Source organism: Bubalus bubalis, chromosome 21 (assembly GCF_019923935.1).
Source record: "Bubalus bubalis isolate 160015118507 breed Murrah chromosome 21, NDDB_SH_1, whole genome shotgun sequence".
Taxonomy (NCBI): domain Eukaryota; kingdom Metazoa; phylum Chordata; class Mammalia; order Artiodactyla; family Bovidae; genus Bubalus; species Bubalus bubalis.
The window spans coordinates 42940472-42961234 of record NC_059177.1 but is presented as its reverse complement, the minus strand read 5'-3'; the positions used below and the strand labels follow the sequence as shown (position 1 = coordinate 42961234).

Sequence of the window (20763 nt, the reverse complement as noted above, 5' to 3'; positions counted from 1 at the left end):
TACCTACTATGCGCTGGGAGCCACAAGAGACACCGAGAAAGGGTCTTGCCCTTGGTGAGTGCTTTACATAGGAGATGCTCACCAGAAGAGATGCCAGATACAAATTTTTTTGAACGAATGAAGGCATGAGTGAGTGAATGACTGCGAAACAAGCTCCTGGGCAGAGTCCCTTACCCTGCGCAGACATCTGCACACACAGCTTTCTGCAGAGTGGGCACTAGAGGGCACTAAGCATGGCGAGTCTCAGATTCAGAGTTATTCCTGGGTCCTTAGGAGAACTCCGCGCGGTGGCGTCACATCCGCTCTCCATGTCACGCATCCGGGGGCGGGGCAGAGGAGCCAAACGTAAACACCCCGGAGTTTCCCCAGGCCGCAAGCTGCGCGGTAGCTCCACGTCTTGGTGGATTTTTGCAGTGAGTAAGAGTCCGGGAGGCGTCAGGCTAGTCCGACGGAGAGCGGGTAGGCGGAAGCCCACAGCGGGGAGACTGTTTTCCGGGAGTGGGCCCAGTTGGCCGCACTGGTGACGTATGGACGTGCGCGCCAGGGGAGCGTGCGTAAGGCGGAGGGACCGCGGGCAGCGAGGAGGGGCCTCGGGTATCTCCCGCTCCGGCCGCGGACGCCACGGGCTAAGGCGAGGCTGGGCCGCGGACCATCCCGGGCTTCTCTGCAACGCGGTCTCAGCCGCACCGGACGGCTGAGAGGACTGAGCGAGACCACGTGTGCAGAACTCATGCGCCTGGCCAGGCGGGCGCGAAATCAGTGGCGGAAGTTAGAAAAAGTTGAAAACGACTTCACCTGCCCAACAGTAGGGAATCGAGAGCTTTTTTTAAAAAAAAATCATTTCGTCTCAAAATTATATATTGAATTCCTGTCGTATGCGATGTATTGCTTTAGGTTTTTGGGAAACAACCGAGAACACAACAGAAAACCCCGTTTCTTTTGGAGCGTATATTCTAGTAGGGCTGGGGAGGGAAATTGAAATAAAGAACAAATGAACTTGACAGTTAATATTGGAAGGTGGTGAATGCCTTGAGGAAAAAGTAGAGCAGGGGCACGGGGCAGTGACATAAGAGAAAAATGCCACTGGAACAGATCGGGGGCTGAAATTGAACAAAGTCATGAAAGAGGCGAGGGAGTGAGCCACGTGGCTATCTGGAGGAAGATTATTTCTAGCATGTGGAAAAGCTAGGAGAGACGTCCAGAGACCGGAGGGGAAAAGCTGGAGCTGGGGAGGCCGGCGTGGTGGAAGGAGCTGAGCAGGGGAGAGTGGTAAGACACGAGGTCAAGGCGTTGGAAGTAGCGGGTATCGATCAGGTTGGACCTTACAGGGCTGTAAAGACTTTGGCTTTACTCTGAAAGGGGAACTTTTACAAGGCTTCGAGAAGAGGAATGATGTGGCCTGATTAGTTTTTAACAGGGTCACGCAGGCTGCTGTAGAGACGAGACTGGGGAGGGAAGCAGGGACACCTGTTACTAATAAGTCAGGTTATGAGTATCCCTGCAGCTACCAAAAAGGCTGACTTGAGAGATGGTGATGACAGCCACCGTGGAAGTGCTCACATTTTCCCGGTGAGGCTGGTGACTGAGCCAGGCTGCAGGGAGAGCTTCCCAGCCGTCGTCTCCTTTACTCTGAGGACAACCTGCAGAGGGCCGTGCTGTTAGTGACGCTGTGGCTCAGGCCTGTCCGAGGCCAGTCCAGAAGTGACTGCTCAATAAACACCTGCTCCTTAAGTGTTTTGTGGGTTGTTTTTTTTTTTTTTTTGTAAAATAAACATAACATAACATGTGCCATTTTAAAATGTACAGTTTGTTGGCATTAAGTACATTTATATTGTTGTACAGCTATCACCATTATCCATTTCCAGAATACTGTGTGCGCCTTTGTTATTGGCATCCTAAGCCCCATCCCCCATCTCACTCATCTGCCTCAGGCAGCCAACTCTTCTAAAGTACTCAGTAACACTTCAAAAACAGCTGTTGTGTGCTGGGCAATAAGTGGAATGACTGAGAGTCCTGTTCTCCTTGCCCTTTTAGTTAGGGGAGACTGTGGTGGTGGGGAAAGAAGCAGTAGGTACAGTCTGAAATCAGAGATACTCTTGAATATACAGGGCTCACACTACTACCAATTGATCCGTTGTGTATTTTAGTAAGTGTTGGTTAAATATTCTGTGCCAGACTCAGTTAATATTGATGATTGTTGAATGGATGGTTGGATGTAGCTGCTTGACCCTGACTTCTTTTCTCTTGCGGTCATCATCTGGGAGTGTTTGGAACTGGGCCCAGAGATGTGTTTGTAAATGCTGGTTTATAGTTATGTGACTTTGAAAAAGTCCCTTTCCGTGGTTGGGCCTCAGTTTCCTGGTCCCTTTAGTTGGGGGAGCAGATATTAAATAAATAGACAATATTGAAAGACTCCATAACAAGATAACTTAAAACAGGGTGTCAGAGGAGACCTCCTTGAAGACATGATATTCCTGGAAGAGGTGAACTTTAAGTTAAAATGTGAAGGCTGAGTAGGAGAGGTCCAGAGTGAGAGTGAGGTGGGAGTGGAGCCAAGGACAGGGATTCTATACAGGGGGACCAGTGTGTTCTGAGTTCTTGAAAGTCCCATATCTGTTAGAAATGGCTTGAGTGTCCATTCCAGACATTCCTCTGCAGACCTTTGCTGTTGAAGCTCAGTCGTTCAGGAGGCTGCCAAATAACCCTGTGCAGGCCTGGCCTCCAGACAGAGAACAGGCAGGTCCAGCGTTGGGGGAGTCCAGCAGAGGTGCCACCCCTCATTCTCCTCTTCATGTTCTTTGTTGACTGAGAGTAAAGAAGAAGAGGTCCCAGATTGTACTCCTGGATGCTTTTATTATTTGCATTAAGAGGCATCATGCCTGGGTGGTCTTGAGGGGACTCAGCAGCAGTTAGAATCTCTTTGTGCCTTTGGGCAGGTAGTAGCCATCTGTGCCAGCGCTCAATGTTCTCATCTCAAAAATGAGGTTACTAATAGCATTTACCTGCTGGGATCATTTTGAAGATGTGACCTAAAGTATGTGAAGTATTTAGCACAGAGCTGGGTACTCAGTAAGGGAAAATGTTTGCTGGGATTTAAATAAGAATACAGTGGTCTGGCATATGTAAAATATAGAAATTTCCTTTGTGTCTGTACAGGTAACACCAGCTTGACCAGAATTAGATGAGGTATTGTACTAGGAGTTCTTTTAAAAAAATCAGATAGCTCAAATTATCTTTAAAAAAAAAAGTGAAAAATAGCTTATATCTTTCTAATTTTTAGCCTTCTTGACTCAAGGTAGATGTGATCAGCACTGGAAAAAGATGCCAGCCCCAGCTACCACATATGAAAGAATTGTTTACAAAAATCCCTCTGAGTACCACTACATGAAAGTCCGCCTGTAAGTTCCGTCCCTTAAGTTTCTTATTTTTTTTTTTTAATTGATTTACTTAAGTTTTATTTTGATTACTTTTTTATGAATCTGAGTAGTATGAAATTTAACACAGTGCATTTAAAATTTTTTTCTTACAGAGAATTTCAAGATGGTGGTGTTGGACTGAATGCTGCGCAGTTCAAACAGCTGCTTATTTCAGCCCTGAAGGACCTGTTTGGTGAGGTATGGAGTCACTTGGTAGTTTGAACACCACTAAGATTTTGTAGGGGTTTCCCAGGTGACGCTAGTGGTAAAGAACCCGCCTGCCAATGCAGGAGACATAAGAGACGCGGGTTTGATCCCTAGGTTGGGAAGATCCCCTGGAGTAGGGTGTGGCAACCCACTCCAGTCTTCTTGCCTGGAGGATCTCATGGACAGAGGAGCCTGGCAGGCTGCAGTCCATAGGGTTGCACAAAATCGGACCTGACTGTAGCGATTTAGCCTGAAGATTTTGTAAGACATACTGGAAGGAAGGACATTTTTCCAAAAATGAGTTTAAAACCACATTTGAAACTGCAGAAGCAGAGTTTTAGAAGTGATGAGTTTTGAGTAGGTTTTTTCTAATATGGCTTTTGGTTGACAAGAAACTTGTGTAGTGCTACTCAAACTATGGTGCAGACTGGCAACCTGCAAACCGTTTGTTTTCTTTTTCTTTTTCTTGCCCACTGTGAGGATTAGTGGCTTGTACCAGAATGTCAGTCAGCACAGCATTTCCTTTACTGAGAGTCTTCAGTGAGAAAATCGGACCTGAGCTAAGCACTATGTCCACTGATACTGTCAATTTCCACTCTTGTGTGGCTCCTTATCACAGACTAGTGCTTGTGAGTAGTACTGTTTTAGCATTCACTTGAAAACAAGTAGAGTTTTGAAGAGAAAACAAAGACAGATGATTCTCAGGAAATTATTTCCTGGTACATATGTTTTATTAAATTAAAATCTGTCAAGCACTCATCAAAATGAAAACCTTTTACTTTGCAACAGCCTTGGTTCAGAGGCTGAAAAAACAAATTACAGACTGAGGGGAATATATTTGCAAACCACATAAGGACTGATATCTGGAATATATAAAGATCTCTTCAAACTCAATAGTAAAAGAAACACAAACAGTCTGATGAGAAAATTGGCAGAAGTGGGCATTTCCTGGAGGCCTAGTGGTTAGGATTGACACTTTGACTGCAGAGGCTAGGATTCGCTCTCTGGGGAACCATCCCACATGCCATGTGGCTTGGTGCAGCCAGAATACAAAAGCCAATCCCCAAAAGTGGCTTGCTATGTTGAGTGATTCCATTTATATAATGTTCCCCAAATACTGTAATTATCATACATAACTATATAGTCTGGAGACAGATGAGTGTTTGCATGTGAGGGCTGAGGACAAGTTGAAAGAGAGCCTTGTGATGGTATAGCTCTTTATCTTGATTATGGTAATGGTTCCCTTAAACAATCTATATGACAGTGTTGCACAGAACTACACATATGCACATGTAAACAAATGAGTGCATGTATCACTGGCAAAGTCAGAATAAGCTCTGATTTATTAACTTTGGTTTTCCGGTGTTGATGTTATACTGTAGTTATGCAAGATGCTGACGGTGCGGGAGGCTGAGTGAAGGGCACATGGAACCTTCCTTTACATTTCTTTGCAATGTAATATGACTTTAGTTTTTCAAAGTAAAAAGTGTGAGGGAAAAAAAAAATCCATGCACCTTCTATATGTCAAGTATGAAACCTTATTCCTGGGGATGTAGCTGTAAACAAACAGACATAGCTTCTGCCTCATGGGCTGTCGGGGTTGGTTATGTTAGTAGGAAACCATGTTGAACAATTAATGGCAAGAATGCTGAGTATTGTGAAAGGAGTGGTGGGTCCTGTATGTGAAAGAGTGTAGCAAGCTACTGTACTTAATCTTGGGCATCAGGGAAGGAACAATGTAAACAAAGACTTGAGAAAAGTAAAGAGGTCTTAGCAACATGGAAAGGTATAGGAAGAATAATCCAGGCAGAGGGAGCTGTAAAAAAGCGGGCCTCGTGCTCCAGCACCATTAAATAAAATGCAGATTTTTTGGAGGAGAAAAGCAATTAGAGTTCAAGAGTAAGGATGATACTCATCTGCTAACGGCATCATTCTCTACTTAGGTCGATGCTGCCTTACCTCTGGACGTTCTGACCTATGAAGAGAAGACCCTGTCAGCTATCCTGAGGATATGCAGCAGGTATGACTGATGGTGGAACCCTTCTAGTGTAACAGAGCAGAGACGGATGATAAAAAACAGCAGAAGTGCTCCCTTCCGAGAATGAGGAGAGTTTTGCCCTTGTGAACTCCAAGCAGCTTTTGAAAGGTTAAATGGGAGAGAATGTGAACACTTACCCACCAGGAACTTACAGTCCAGAGAGCCAGACTTGGGATTTACTTACCGTTGTAGTGTTTCCCAGTTGATAGTCATGGTTGCAGACTCAGAAGTGGGAATTTTACAAACATGCCTGATTGAGGTTCATTCTGTCCTCTGCCTTGACATGGTATGCTTTTATTTGTAAAGTTTTCTTATTTAAATCAGGTTTCTGGTAGAAACTACTTTCTGGACCATCACAGAAAAAAGTATGAGTGAGATGCTGCAGGAATGAATCTTTACTGATGCTTTCTTGATCTTTCCATAGTGGTCTTGTCAAATTGTGGAGCTCTCTGACCCTGTTAGGATCCTATAAAGGCAAGAACTGTGCTTTCAGAGTGATTCAGGTAAAAACACCTTCACATACTCCAGTTGAAGCTGAGTAGTAGACCAAATTGCTTATTAATACGTGTCCCATTTTTGCTTGCATAAACCTAGTGTGGTTAATGCCATCCAGCTGGGAGGGGGAAACCCAGGGTGTCAGTAGTTATGAAAACGTGAGACAGAATGCTTAGGTTTTAGGTGTATGGGAGAGGTTTGGGGATAAAACTTGGAACACCTGTGGAAAAGTCTTATTGCTTAATGCCTCGTGCCTAATGTATTGAAATGTTCTCTCTGAGCTTGTCATGCCCATTTATTTATCTCAGGCTAGCTCTCAAGATGCTCTTTAAAATGCTACTGCATCGATTTGGCTTATCCTATAAAACAGGGCATATTTCTACACTGTCCTGGATTTCCAGGCAATTTTCTCCTGATACTGCCTTAAAATTTTTTTTCCTCTCTTACAGGTTTCTCCATTTCTCCTTGCATTATCTGGCAATAGTAGGGAACTAGTATTGAATTGAGTAGTCTTCAATTTGAGAAAATATTCCTCACTCTCAAAAGTACTTTTTGGTGCCAGCATAATGTTTGGAGACCAAAGCAGCCCAAAAGCTCCTGTCGATGAGATTTGAGAGTGCTGAAGATGTTCCCAGTAATGTCCAGCCATCGCCTTTGGTGGGGTAGGCTTCACAGGAGAATCTGCCTGAGCCAAACAGTGCTGAACAGGCAGCCCTTAGGGCACATGCACCTCAGAGTTGGAGACCGGGCTGAACTCAGGAGGGCCTTCACACAGAGGGATGTGGCCACCTTCTCAGAATTAACAGGGGATGTCAATCCTTTGCACTTAGACGAAGATTTTGCAAAACACACCAGATTTGGAAAGACAATTGTCCATGGAGTTTTGATCAATGGACTTATTTCAGCTCTCCTCGGTACTAAAATGCCAGGGCCAGGCTGTGTGTTTCTTTCCCAGGAAATTAACTTTCCAGCCCCTTTATATGTTGGGGAAGTTGTTTTAGCTTCTGCAGAAGTGAAAAAGCTGAAGCGGTTCATTGCCATTATTGCAGTATCATGTTCTGTACTAGAAAGTAAAAAGACCGTTATGGAAGGCTGGGTTAAAGTTATGGTCCCAGAAGCTCCCAAATCCTGAAATACGTCTTTAGAGGTACAAGTTCAGGCATCATTGTTGTTATTGAAAGCCTCTGGGGAAAACAGGGATTGCTGTTCTTCAGCAAGTGCAGGCTCATAAACCTGTACTGGGGGAAGGGAGCAGGTAGAGAGATGTTCCAGTGTCCACTTAGGCTTCACTCCAGCTTAAGTATATTCATCATCTATCTAGGTTTTCAACACTGAAAAAAATTGGCAATTCCCTGGTGGTCCAGTGGTTAGGACTCTAGGCTTTCACTGCCAGGGGCATGGATCCAATCCCTAGTCAGGAAAGTAGGATGCCACAAGCCGTGTGGCACAGCATGCCCGTGCGCGCACAGACACACACACACACAAGTGAACAGAGGAGATCAGAGGTGATTCTAAGGTTGCATACTGTTAACCAGGCTCCCATAAGGTGCCATTAAAAAAGAAAAAAAAAAGTGTTAGGAAAGTTATCATTTAGCTTAATGTTCTATTTTTAGGATTTCAAACCTAATTAGATTTGTATTCAGATAACACAAACCTACCTATATCTGTGTAGAATAAGAATTTACTTAAGTCACTGCGTTTATAAGTAGCAAGCATTTAATTATTAAAGGCAATGATGGAAGATAGGTTATCTTTGAACACCTATCTTTTAACAGTAAATATTGTTAGATCTTGTTCTTCAGCAGTTTCTGAATCAGAGTTTATTATAATTTGTTACTGTTTACACCAACATGGTGATTAATTGACCCTTCAGTGTCACTTGCCCTTCAGATGGTTTTCCTGTCACTGGGGGAGGGCTTGTGTGCATCTTGGGACTCGGTTCTGTAAGCTCTCTCGGTTTCCTCTATAAAGCAGTGATAACGACTCCATACAGGAGTGCTGGAGATGACAGATGCAAATAGGTGAGCACAAGGCCCAGCCTCTGAACAGCAGCTGCTGCTGTTGTCATTCTCATCTATGAGCAAGGCTACAGGTTTCCTGAGTTTGGAGCTATCTGGCCAAAAATTAAAGAACAGATGAATCTTTCAGGATGTCAGCCAGTCTCCATTGGTTTTCTAAACCTGGAATTGATCTTGAGTGCAGAGTTTCTGTTTTAGCAATCCAGGTGATTTTTCTCTCTCCCTTGAAAATATTTTGGGGGTCCCCACCCATTATATAAATAATACATGCTTTTATTAAAATAATTATAAGATTAAAAAAATTGAAGGAACACTGTGGTGGCCAAGTTCTTAAGCGTTGAGGGGTGTTAGAGAGGAAACGTGCCTAATGTGTTGTTATTGGTCATCCTGTACACAGCCAGCACTTAGGATAAGACTCGATGGTAGAACATACAGGTAGTCCATCTGTGCTCTGTGGCTTTAGATGGTGGCTCAGACCACAGCTGGTTGCTTTGATCAGGAAGATAAGATCAAATTAATTGGTTGCATCCACCCACATTTCCTGGAAAAAAATTTTCCTGCTGCTGGATGGGTTAACTAGATTTTTGTTGTTTACATCAAGGGGATCCTTAAAACAGACTACTAGAAAGAATTGTTCTCATCACTAGAGGGCAGTGTTGTGTATAAATGAGTAGTTTACTATTGTACCATACTCCAGTTTGTGTTGGTAACGTGGAAAATACCAAAATCAGGGTGCAGAGCAAGGATGCTGTTACCGTGAGTCTCAGAAGGGGAAGCTTATACGGCTTCAGGTTCACCTGAAGAAGGTTGTATGTGTAGGTGAAACACTATACATGCAGATAATTGGATGTGACACTGGAAAACAAAACGGAGAACTTGAGTCACAAAATAAACACTTGATGCTGAGACCATCTGTTCCTGCAGAACTCATTCTCTGGGACTTAATGGGAATCTTGAAGGATGGGTTTGCAAGTGGAGTGTGGTGTGATCATTGATACTATAGGTTACCATTCTTTCAATGATAAGCCAGGTTTCTACAGTAATTCTAATCCTTTAAACAGTTTTATGAATTTACTGTTCCATTTTATGGGCTCTATGACTTGCCCAGGGTTGTCAGCTAGTATGCAGTGGAGCTGGGATTCACATGGGCCTGCCTGGCTCCAGAGCATTTCTTTTTTCCATTACCCTGTGGGTCTTAAAATGTTCCCATACTGGAACTCTATCAGTTTCTATAATAGTATCTTATGTTGCATTTGTATTTGGAACTACCATCATACGTAATTTTTTTTCTATTTAGAATATTCTAGATCTTATTTCCTGTTACAGTTTTAATGTTTTCCTCGCTGTTACTTGATGGCTTCTACCAATACCTATCACCTGCACTTTTTCTAAGTTGATGTTCAGTGAGTGTCTTCAGAGCAGAATTACTGAAAGAGTTATTCTAAAGATGAAAGTGCAAGTCAGGCGTGGTGGGGACTTGGGTATATGAGATCTGATGGATAGCTGATTAATAGTGTGTAACTTAAAGTAGCTTCTCAGTAGGAATGTTTCCTTTTTTTTTTAATTCTCCATGGATGTCATGGTCTTTGATCTTTATAAACTGAAAAAAGATGGAACAGAGAAGTAGGCAAGGATTTAGGGAGACTCTGTAAATGATGACTTGTTATTTTTACGCTGAGCCAGGATTCTCAGACCACTTACGCTTTATTGAAGCTGACTATAACACATACTAGCTGGCTGGCTTTTTCATTTTGAGCTCTCTACAAGTTGCCAGAAAGAGTGACTCTTCTAACGAAAGCACGAGTGACTCTCATATAGGAAATCCTCTTCCAAGTAATTGAGAGTGGCCTTGACTGTCCAGGGTCACAAAGAGAAGTGAGTACCCAAGTACCGACTGAAAGAGCAGGGCAGATTGTCCCAGTGCTTGCCATGTAGGGGCAAGACTGCAGTTTATAGGATGTTTGATCACCACAGAAATACACACCCATCGTAAGCAATTTCAGCCTAATGTACTGGAAAATTGCTTAACAGATTTTTGTATTTGGTTAGAAACATTTCCATATTGGTGAAATGCCACTCATTTCTTTTTCTGAGCAGTGAGTCTTAAGTAGCAACAGGGAGAAGGCCTCCCCACAGCCACCATTCATCTTGCGTATTCAGCTAGAAAAAAAGAACTGCTAAAGGCCCACTGGTACCTCTTAGGTAACCACAGGTTTTCATTTTGTGCTGAATTATTAGACATTTTTCTTTTTACATTCTTAGAGCATGATTAAGAGACCAATTTACTCCCAAAGAAAATTGCTACTAAATTACATCTATTAAGTTTTTATATTAAAACATACTCGACCAAAGGTTGACAGTCACTGAGCAGCTGTGCCACTCTGAATGCGTCATGTGCTGGCATAATTTATTAACTGACTCTATGCAAGTGCCGTGAAATTACTCTGGGGCTGCATTTGAGTATCTCCAGGGTCCCAGATGTTTCACTCCCTTTGTCCTTGGATTTTCTTCCTATGGATTACACACAGAGACCAGAATCCTCAACATCTTCAGAGAAATTTTGGTTTGCAGAAAAATCATAAGAAAACCCAAGATGAATGTGGACACTACATAAATAGAAAAGAATTAATAGAAGGCTCCACAAACAGTCGATTTCTAGGCCACAGTGAATTTCTTGGGTGGCTCTTAGGCCACAGTTCACATGACCTTATAAACTGTGAGCAAAATTCCTCTGCGATGTGATGAAAAATTCCAGTATGTAAGGGAAGTAAGAATGATCACAAGTGACTTGAATTTTCTTTTTTTTTTTTTTTTTAATCCAGATCATGAATATTTAAACAAAGAAAATAATTCTGAGTGGGGAGGCGATGCTGCTTAGGAACCACTGAGTTTTTCACTAGGTTCTATGAGGATTTGTAGAACAGTTGCCAGGTCCAGAAGCATCTTCACTAAAAATCATTATTTTCAGTCAGTCTGGCCAAATGTCAAGCTGTTAAACAACCTGTGGACTATCTAAACATTTGGCAGCATACAAGAATATAAATCTTTCTTTATTTTCCCTTGCAGCCCTGAGTAGTTATGTATATGGCAACAGAAGTACTGCATATCTCATTTGCTTTACCCAGTATGAGACTGGAAGCAAAGTAGATTTGATTCACATCAGCTCTGGACTAGGGAGTTTCTTCACATTCACCGTGAGCCACTTCAAAAGCCAAATGGCTTTTCAGACTATCATAGCCTAGTCTCCAGAGGATCCAGGGATCCAGTTAAGTCTAGGCTCTTTAGGGCACTGATTTGGGTAGATGAGATTATAAGGCTGCTATAGTATTTTATTCTCAGAGGCTTCAGGCAAGAAGAACAGGAAAGCCTAGATTGAGAGTTGTTAGTCCCTGGCTTCATTCCATCAAATACCTGATTTCTGACTTTCAGTTTCATTTCCTTAGTAAGGAAGAGGACAGGCTGTCATTTGATGACCTTTGCAACTCAGTTGTATAATATTGTTATGTTTTTTCCTACACGTACAAGTAAAATATTTTTAGAGACATTTTGAAAAGTGCAGAAAAACAAAATAGCATCATGATTCTGTTTACTGAAGACCCTCAGCTAATATTTTGGTGGGCTTCCTTCTGATGTTTTTCCTATGAACATTTTAAAATCTTGAAATCATAAAATGCATATATTGGGTTTTTTTCCTACTTACTGTTGTATCTAGGGCATTCCCCAACATCATTAAATATCCTTTGATCTAATTTTCAATCTTTGTAAAATATTTATGATTGTATCACGATTTGTCCAGTCTTCTGTTGTTAGATATATACCTTTGAGTGCTATGTATTTGCACTGATCTCTGAGTATTTCCTTAGGATAATCTCTTACAGGTAGGATTACTGGGTGAGGACATTTTGATGTGTGTGGTCAAATCCCAGCTGCCAGTGCCAGACCTCTTACATGGTTAAGTACTCAGTAAATAATTGTTGAGTGCATAAATGCCCCAATTTATATTCCCCCAGCAGTATGCAAGAGCCTTGTCTCCGGTCAGCCCACATGATACGAATAATGATTAAAGTCAAATTTTGGTTTCTGTGAATCTGTTAATGAAATAATGCATTTGCCTTAAACAGAAGTAAAAAGTGAACCCTCCCTAAGTGATACATAGTTTTAATAGGCTGCTGCTTTATTATCTCGGTGTTACAGATGGGGAGATGGGACTCAGAGGGGTTGGGTAACTAATTCAAGGTCACACAGCTGTTAATTCCAGCTCTCTCTCTTGTCCTGGGATGCTGCCTTGGGAGACAGCACTGTGGGTGGGTCAGAATCATGGCCTTGGGTTCAGGCAGATTCGGGCAGATTTGGGTCTGAGTTGATCGAAGTTCTCTGGCTCTGGGTTTTGAAGTTGGAGCCAGTACAGTGGGATGGAGCACCCCAGGTCTGAGGTTGAAAGTTTGAAGGCCTTGTGTGCTGAGCTTAGAATTGGGCCAGAGGGTAGAGACTGGGAGTTCTGGACCAATGCCCAGGTTTTAGGGGCTTCAGTTCAAAGAGCTTTGGGTCTGAGTGTACTGGAGTCTTAGGGCTTCAATTCTGAGGGCCCAGCTCTTAGGTTTTTGAGTCTGAAGAGCCAAGTTCGAGAGTTCCTCACAAAATCTGAACCTGATGGGCTTGTAGAAAGTTTGTGGGTCTGCAAGGCACAGCATGAGAGTCCCATCCTGAAGGTCCATTTCTCTGGGTCTTAGGGTTCTTTGGCCTAGGAGGCCTGATGGGAAAGGGTCAGTTGTAAGTCAGGGTGTACAGTTTTGAGGGCCTAATATGAGAAATCCATCAAGGAAATGTTTGGGATTGTTTGGGCCTGAGCGTTCCGGGAGCCTTGAGCCTTGAGCCCAAGACGCCGTCTCTTCGGCTCTGAGGACCTCTGGGGGTGATGGCTTAGGGTGAACTGTCCCGAGATCTGAGGCCGGTGCTGAGGGTACCGAGCTCGCAGTGCGGCTACGTGGAGCTTGGAGGCGCAGATCCAGGACAGCTGTGACTGCGACGGTTTGGCCCTAGGACCCCGCGGGAGGTGGCAGCGCGAAAAGGTTGCCTGTGCCGACAGCCAAGGCGGAGGGGGCGGGTCGGCGCTAGGACCCCGCGGGCTCGGCGGGCGGCGGCGGCGGCGCGTGGGGCGGCGCGTGTTGACAGCGGCGGCGGCAGCAGAGCCCGGCGGGCGGCAGGAGTCGGCGCCCCCGGTTCCTGCCCCTGGTCCCGAGGCGGTGGCGGACCGGAGTCCCGGGATGGCCTTCATGGAGAAGCCGCCGGCCGGCAAGGTGCTGCTGGACGACACGGTGCCGCTGACAGCGGCCATCGAGGCGAGCCAGAGCCTGCAGTCTCACACGGTGCGCGGCCCGCCGGTCGGGGCAGGCGGCGCGGGGCGGCCCCGGGCCTTGAGAGGGCGGCGGGCGGCCGGGCAGGGTCGCCCGGGAGGGGCCCGGGGCAGCGGTCGGCGGTCCGGGCCGAGAGGGCTCGGGCGTGGCGTCGCTTCTGGGCCAGGGTCCCCGGGGCCCAGGCGGCAGCCGAAGTCCTGAGGGGACGAGGGTGGTAACCGCAGCCCCTTGGGCCAAGCGAGTGGGAGGGACTCGGCGGTGCCCTGGGAAGGGACCCCGAGTCGGGGGAGGTGAGAGACCCCCGGGCCCACCTCGGGCCGACTGAGGAAAGGGACCACTCAGGACCCTCTCCATTTCTCCTCTTCGGGGCGGCTGAGTTTCCCTCCTTTCAGCTGGGCATCCGAGTGGTGGGGATGAGGATGTGCCGGGTCAAATGGAAGGATGACTTTATAGAGCCTACTTGTTGGGATGGCAGAGTGGCCGGTGTCTAAAGCTCCCTTTCCAGGTCAGCTGCTTGCCTGAGGCACGGGGAGATGGTGAGGGAGGCAGTTTGGGCTCCTGCTGAGGCAGGTGTTTGAAATTGCTCCTTCCCTCCTCTAACTTGTTCTTCAGCAGGCAGTGGTAGCATTCAATTTAGTTTAAAACCCACTGGAGTAGCATAAAGGAGTAATAGGTCCTCATAGTAAACACAGACAGAGTTCATTTCTGTTACATAGTGTCTTTTATGGGTCTTTAAAACCGTGGTTGTTTTCATGTGCCTGTACCTTTTTTTTCTTCTTGAAAAGCACACTGTGCATTATAATTTACCAGCAATAAACCAGTAAAAAACCCCCCAAAAACCCAGGAGCTGCTAGCCAGTGGGACTTTGTTTGGGAAATAATGAATGAGGAGAGAGAGATTCCTTAGATTGTAATGTTTTGTTGGGTCACCAAATCAGATTCCGGCTCAGAGGCTTGTTTGTTTACCATTGCAGGGTGTTTGGGGTTCATCATCTGGAGCCTAAAGCCCCACAATAGCCTTCTGTTTCTCTTCTTGCTCAAGCTGTTCTGGCGACTTCAAAGACATCTTTTATTCTGTTGTATTAAAGTGGAACTTTTTTGAACCTCAGTTTCCTCTTCCGACAGTCATGCTTTGTAGGGCTTGGATCGTTCAAAGTGTTCACTTCCAGTTTAGGAAAATGATCATGTATTTTTTAAAGTGCATTTTATTTCACCGTGCATGTCTTTAATTCTGTTCTACAGACTTGTGAGAACGCACTGTGTGGGACAGAATTTGTTAACCCCTCTGTAATTTGTGCTAAGGGAATAGGGGTTAGGAGTTGAAATTTAGTGCTGGGAATCAAGAATAAATTCTGCTTTTTTAATTAGATTATTTTTTTAACTTAGCTGTTGACCAGTACATCTTATAACCTTTCAGGGAGTGCGGTTGGGTCTTAGGCTTATTTTGTACTGAAAGTCCAGAGAGAGTTGGTTATAAATGCTCACAGACTACTTCTTCCAGAAAGCATTTCATGATGGATGGCCATTGCCCCACGCCCTGTGCTCACCTCCACCTTAACCTTGATCAGTTTATTCTGTATTTACTACTTTAGTTTTCCACTCTACTGGGCTGTGAGAGGAGCCCAGTTCATTTTTGGGCCCCATTTCCAGGCATCTGATAGGATTTCATGCGTCTGTTGAATGACTAAATGAATGAATTGTAACCGTCCTTCGTCTTTTTTTCTGTTTGTGTTAAAGTGTAGTGATAAAAAATTGGAACAGCATGACATCTGAGGCTCTACATTGAGGGATCAGTGCTTCAGGAAAGTGGTGAAAGATGTCATGGGATTCTGTTTTTGCAGAGGTTTTCTTTAAGAAATAAAATAATTTAGGGTAGAGAATGGGAGTTCCTATAATGATGACTGAACACCAAAGACAGTGACTCACAGGAGACACATAGAGGCAGATGTGGCGGAGTAAAAAAAAAATGCAGCATTGTCTTGTGTAATTTTTGACTGTTCAGTGTTCTTGTCATTTTAGCTGTAAAATATGAGACTGAAAATTATTGCATCAGCCCTGAACTTTATTGAGAAAATCCTATGCTGATGCAAACTTTTTGGACTAGTAGACTCTTAAGGGTAAGTCTCTTTAAAACAGGACTGTTGGAAATTGTTTTGAAAAGCAGTAGTTGTTAAAAGTGGTATACAGAAGAAAAAGGCATTGTTTTCTGTTGGGAAGTTGGAAGATGGTTTTCTGGCTTGTTAACTGAAGGGAGACGGTATCCCCAAAGTCAGAGGATCATCCTCCCTTTCAAATGCCAAATCTCTGTGAAGTTACTCCTTGACTGTATGTAGGACAGAAAGCTATGGAGAGGGTACATGGTAGACATCCTTTGGGTTGGACGAGGCAGGGCCCTAATATGGGTTTGGGGTGACATGTCATGTGATGACATTGGTTGGGCAAGGCACTTAAGCCTCCCCCCCCTCCTCCCCCCGCTTAAGCTTTTTGATGTTTAGTTTTGTCACCTGTAAATGGGGTAATAAAATGCCTGCCCTGCCTGCTTCCCAAGGTTGTTAAGAAGATCAGATGAAAAAGTCTTTACGAAGTATTTGTAAAGTACATTCCTTCCTCCTTCCACTTATTCATTGTATGGCCACATATATGCAAAGGGTTAAATACATTAACATGTTTTGATTGCAAGTAAGCTAATTTCTGTCCATGGTTGCCTTTTTTTTTTAATCAAGGTTTTATAGCAGAAAATGTTTTGTTCCATATGATGTAGAATTTATGGACTTGGGAAGGGAAAATTGTGTGGATTGGAAAATAGAGATGCCAGAAGGATGAAGGGAACACAAGGTCACCACCAGAAAGGCGTGTTGGGATGAAAAACCGGCAGAAGGTGCAGGTTGGTAGGTGGTTCTCTGCCTGAATGTGGTTTGAATGATTTTATTTTCACATTTATGCAGCACGATGAATTTAGCTTCAGGAAATAGAGCAGGCTTCTGCTGCAAGGAAATGAAACTTCCATAAAATCAGAAAGGACAGTATTTAGAGATGCTTTCAGCAAGGGGAGTAGGGGAGTGGAAAGGGAAGAATTTTCCAGACAAAAGAGATTCTGATAAAAGAAGCCACCCAGGTAAATTGTGGGAAACTTTGGGAGCATTATGAATGAGATATGTAAGTTCTCGACTACATGAAAGGGAAAACTTTGGAAGTCAATAGACTGAAGAAAAATGCTTACCCAGCTGAAATAGAAACCAGAGGAGAACCTCCAGTTTTGGAGAAGGTTGTTGTCAAATGTCTGTATCCAATTTTTGCTGGTCACTATGCTGTAGTTTGATGGGTCTTAATCTCCATTTCCTCCCTTTTTAACTGTTCTTCCTTGAGGTCCATCAGAATTAGGGTCCATTGACTCTGCATTTGGTGCATTTTGTTCTTGAGAAACAAAAGATGATTTAGTGGTATTTGAGGCATAACAGTATTTTACAAGTCGGTGGAAAAGATAATATTTCATGTTAAAATCTTTACTGAAAACGAATCTTACCTTGAACTTTGATTTTGGAAAGTGCATTCCTGCACAGCTTGTTTATTCAACAATACACGTTCCCTTAACAGAGATGTGCTGAGCGCCTAGCATGTGCCAGACACCTGCTGGAGGTGAACTTCACAGCTCCTGCTCACATGGAACTTTGTTCTGTCAGATTCTGAGGTCTTCTGTTTTCTAGGGTGTTTGCAAGTCGACCTGAATCTTTACCTGTCATAACAAAGAGTTTTGAAGTTCCTTTTGTGGCTTGGTTTATTGAGCTTCAACCTCTTCTCACCTTTTGTTTTTTAAATAGTCTTTTAAACTCTATTCCCATATCACCAGAATACCTTTTCAAATGTGATGCCAAAACAGGAGACATGGTTGCTTGAAGGCCTTGGCAGTTTAAATAGTCCAGTGCTCAATATCAGAATCCATCTGTCTGGGCTTCCTTTGGAGATGTTATTTGGAAACTTATTTTGATTACCAAGTTATATTGAATATTAAAAAAAATTTTTTCCAGGGTGTTTGCATAGACAAGTGGAAGCAGAATGATCATTACCTTGCAGCACTTGCACACATTATAATAAGATAATAATAGTGATTTTCTGGGAACTGAATCACTCATCTTCTACTTGGTTATATATTTTTCTGTGCTTGTCCTTGAAACCCCTGATGGATGCAGTCAGAAAACTGAGCTGGATGCTTAGAGATGTGTAATTAGTTAATTCATAGATTCAGTCTCTTCTTCACTCTCTTTCTACTAAAGAATCAATTGTTTTGTACCTTGATATAGGGGCTGAGGACTGATAATTCTCATACATCACCTCTTTTGAGGATTATCCCACTAGAAAGCTTTCTTGTTGTAGGAATACAGATAATAACCTGGCTGGAGTTACTGGGAGGAAACAAGGATTCTGGGGCTGAGGTTTATTTTAAGTGAAAAGATACTTACCTGCTTTGCTCCCCTGGGGGAATAATGAAAACAGCCGCCCACATGTACATAGCTTCCATGTATATTGTGATCTTGAGATTGTTCAAAATACAGGTTGTTGATTGAGCACCTCACTGGGTGCGTCTGGGGCAAGTTAAACAAACCCTCTATTCTCCACGGCAAGCAGGTGGTGTGAGCAGTTTCCAGGCAGCTTCCTATGAAATGAAGCTCCTTTCTGTTCCATCCTGAAAATGGGCAAGCTAGACACAGGCATTGTTTCAGAACTCGTAAGTGATTAAGTGTAGGGGGGGTATTGTGGCAGGAAGAGCAGGAGGCTTTTCCTATTGTTTTTCCCCTTGAACTGGCATTTGTCCTTGTCAGTGACTTCTTTCACGGATAACGTGCCCACGGTTTCGGGAAATTAAGACATAGCTCCTCTTCGGAGGTGATGAGGGGGGCCCTGTGTTTTCAGCTTGAAACTTTTAACGAAGAGCTAAGAAACAATTACTTGACCTTGGATAAGTACTTGGACCTGAGTCCCTGCAGGTTGGCCACTTAATCTCCGGCTGACTTTCTGACCACCAAATTTGAGGTAAATCTGGCCATTTCTGGCTCAGGATCACGACATCATGCATTTCCCTCAAAAGAGGACAGTTGAAAGCAAAAAAGAATTCCATTGTCATTATTGTCTTCAAATAATCCAGTAGTTATTTTTTTAGTGGCTAACAGGGTATTCATTAACATAATGTTAGCTTGGGAAACGCAGTGCAGAGTAACAGGCGTCTTCCCCGGAAGCTGTTTGCTGTGTCACAGCTTTATGTAATTCACTACCATACAGTTTACCCATTTAAGGTGTATGCTGCTGCTGCTGCTAAGTCACTTCAGTCGTGTCTGACTCTGTGCGACCCCATAGACGGCAGCCCACCAGGCTCCCCCGTCCCTGGGATTCTCCAGGCAAGAACACTGGGGTGGGTTGCCATTTCCTTCTCCAATGGCACTTTTTATTATCTTGAAAATAAGCCCCTGACCCCTTAGTCCTCACCCTGGAAAGTTTTATGACATTGCCAGATGCTAACCCCAGGATGTATTCTGAGTCTTTTATCTCTTTGGGTCCAGCTCCTTCCAGGTATCTGATTCATCAGAGGGACAGATTCTCTGTAAACACGTGTAAATGTGTAAACGTGTTTATATGACTTCTCAGCACCTCACTGACCTGAAACCTGCTCATGGGCTCTGGATCTTCAGGCTGGAATCACTGGAAGAATTTTGAAAACTGTAAACTTGGGGAGTTACGTATTTAAATTGGTGAGAGATGTGCATTTTTAAAAATGCACTGCACTGTCACATATATTACCACTTAAAGAAAATCCTCTAAAAATGACTTTTGACCAACACAGGGGTTTGGGCACTGGCCCTCCTTACACTGGGAAATCTGCATATGACCTTATAACCTGCCCTTTGTATTGGTGGACTCAACCAATCTCACGTGGTGTAGTACCGCAGTACATATTTATTGGGGAAAAAAAAATTCTCGTGTAAGTGGACCCACACAGTTCAAACCCATGCTGTTCAAGAGACAGCTGTGTTGAAAACAGTAGATGAATTATGTCCTGTGAGTGTGAAGAATTGCTCTGGGTCGCAGCCTGCCTGGTGCATGTAGGTGTGAGTGCCAGGTGACTTAGTGATCAGAGTACACAGGGGAAGGGCAAAGGGCTCTGGGCCAAAAAGCCCTGGCCTCAGACCCGCCTCTTACCACAGCACCTCTGTTTATGATATTCAAACAAGGCTGCCCACATTTCTTTGACATGGCTCATCAGAAAGAAGCCATTTCTCCTCCTTTTTCAGCTGAGGCTTTTTCAGGGGGCCGGGGAGAAGTGGGGCTGTGCTTAGACAGCTCACCTCTTCCCCTTCCCACTCCCTAAATGGAGAGGGCCACATGGGCCACTGTTCAGCCACTGTGGGTGTTTTTCTTTTTTTTTTTTACCTTGAAATCCAGCCTTTCCTGTCTATCTGTGTATTACTATTTTGATTCAAACTAGCACAGTCTCTGCCACAGACAGGAAGCATTCAGTAAGTATTGCTGAACCCATGAGTGTGTTGAATGAATGCATTTATTCAGGGCTCAGCTCAGGAAGCCCTGCCTGTAGACGGCTACCTACTGTCTTACCTACCAAACTACATGTCATTTCCTTCCTCTGTCATTCCCACTCGGTTTTATTTGTGTGAAAGTCGCAAGCATTTTACACACAGATTATTTCTTATTCCCTGTTCTCTGTTTATGGCCTCTCTCTCCAACACAGGGGAAACTGTAAATAGCTGGAGGAGTGGGGCAGTGCCTTAGTGATCTTGCTTAATCTCTCCAGCCTCGGTTTCTTCTTTTAAATTTATTTGGCTGCATTGGGTCTTAGTTGCAGCATGAGAGGTCTTAGTTGCAGCATGGTACAGGGATTCTCTAGTCGTGCTCGTGGGCTCAGTAGTAGGGCCTCAAGGGCTTAGTTACCCCTTGGCATGCGGGATCTTAGTTCCCCAGCCAGGGATTGAATCCATGTCCCCAGCATACAGGGTGGATTCTTAACCACTGGATCACCAGGGAAGTCCCAGCCTCAGTTTCTTCATCTGTGAGGTGGGGTTAGTACGAAGATGCTCGGGCTCTGACGATTAACTGAACTCAGACACATGGGTCATTCTGAACAGAACTCAGCACATGATGTCACTGTCTTGGTTGTAGTTTACCCTCTGTATTTGTTAGCGCCTAGTAACTTTTTAGGTACTTGTACTTTTTTAGGCACTGAATGGAAAA

At 44.0% G+C, this 20763-nt stretch overlaps 3 protein-coding genes across 21 annotated transcripts in view; all 3 read left to right on the top strand.

Moving 5' to 3' along the window:
* The first annotated feature begins 297 nt into the window (after nt 1–297).
* RPP14 (ribonuclease P/MRP subunit p14) lies at nt 298–6737 on the top strand. 7 transcript variants are annotated; one of them, XM_025272717.2, is made up of 6 exons: nt 298–413; nt 3281–3398; nt 3530–3614; nt 5567–5643; nt 6086–6164; nt 6606–6737. In XM_025272717.2, exons 2-6 carry the CDS (start codon nt 3322–3324, stop codon nt 6660–6662), a joined length of 375 nt encoding a protein of 124 aa, XP_025128502.1. In that variant the 5' UTR covers nt 298–413; nt 3281–3321; the 3' UTR covers nt 6663–6737. The 7 variants fall into 7 exon arrangements, with proteins under 7 accessions (XP_025128502.1, XP_025128499.2, XP_006041441.1 ...); XM_025272714.3 differs by having other exon boundaries at nt 306–459; XM_006041379.3 differs by having other exon boundaries at nt 308–413; nt 3296–3398.
* A 44-nt stretch (nt 6738–6781) lies between these two features.
* HTD2 (hydroxyacyl-thioester dehydratase type 2) lies at nt 6782–11930 on the top strand. The gene has a single exon (XM_025272722.3). It carries the CDS (start codon nt 6782–6784, stop codon nt 7286–7288), a length of 507 nt encoding a protein of 168 aa, XP_025128507.1. The 3' UTR covers nt 7289–11930.
* Nucleotides 11931–13307: 1377 nt separating this feature from the next.
* Nucleotides 13308–20763, top strand: part of PXK (PX domain containing serine/threonine kinase like) — an 81775-nt gene continuing 74319 nt past the window's right edge. For 9 of the 13 annotated variants that reach the window (XM_025272692.2, XM_025272702.2, XM_025272700.2 and 6 more), the window contains exon 1: nt 13310–13540. In XM_025272692.2, the coding sequence (XP_025128477.1) occupies nt 13439–13540 (102 nt within the window). In that variant the 5' untranslated portion in view covers nt 13310–13438. Of the gene's footprint in view, nt 13541–20763 lie in introns of all 13 variants that reach the window. The other 4 variants (XM_025272694.2, XM_025272693.2, XM_045163940.1 and 1 more) reach the window with 2 other exon arrangements.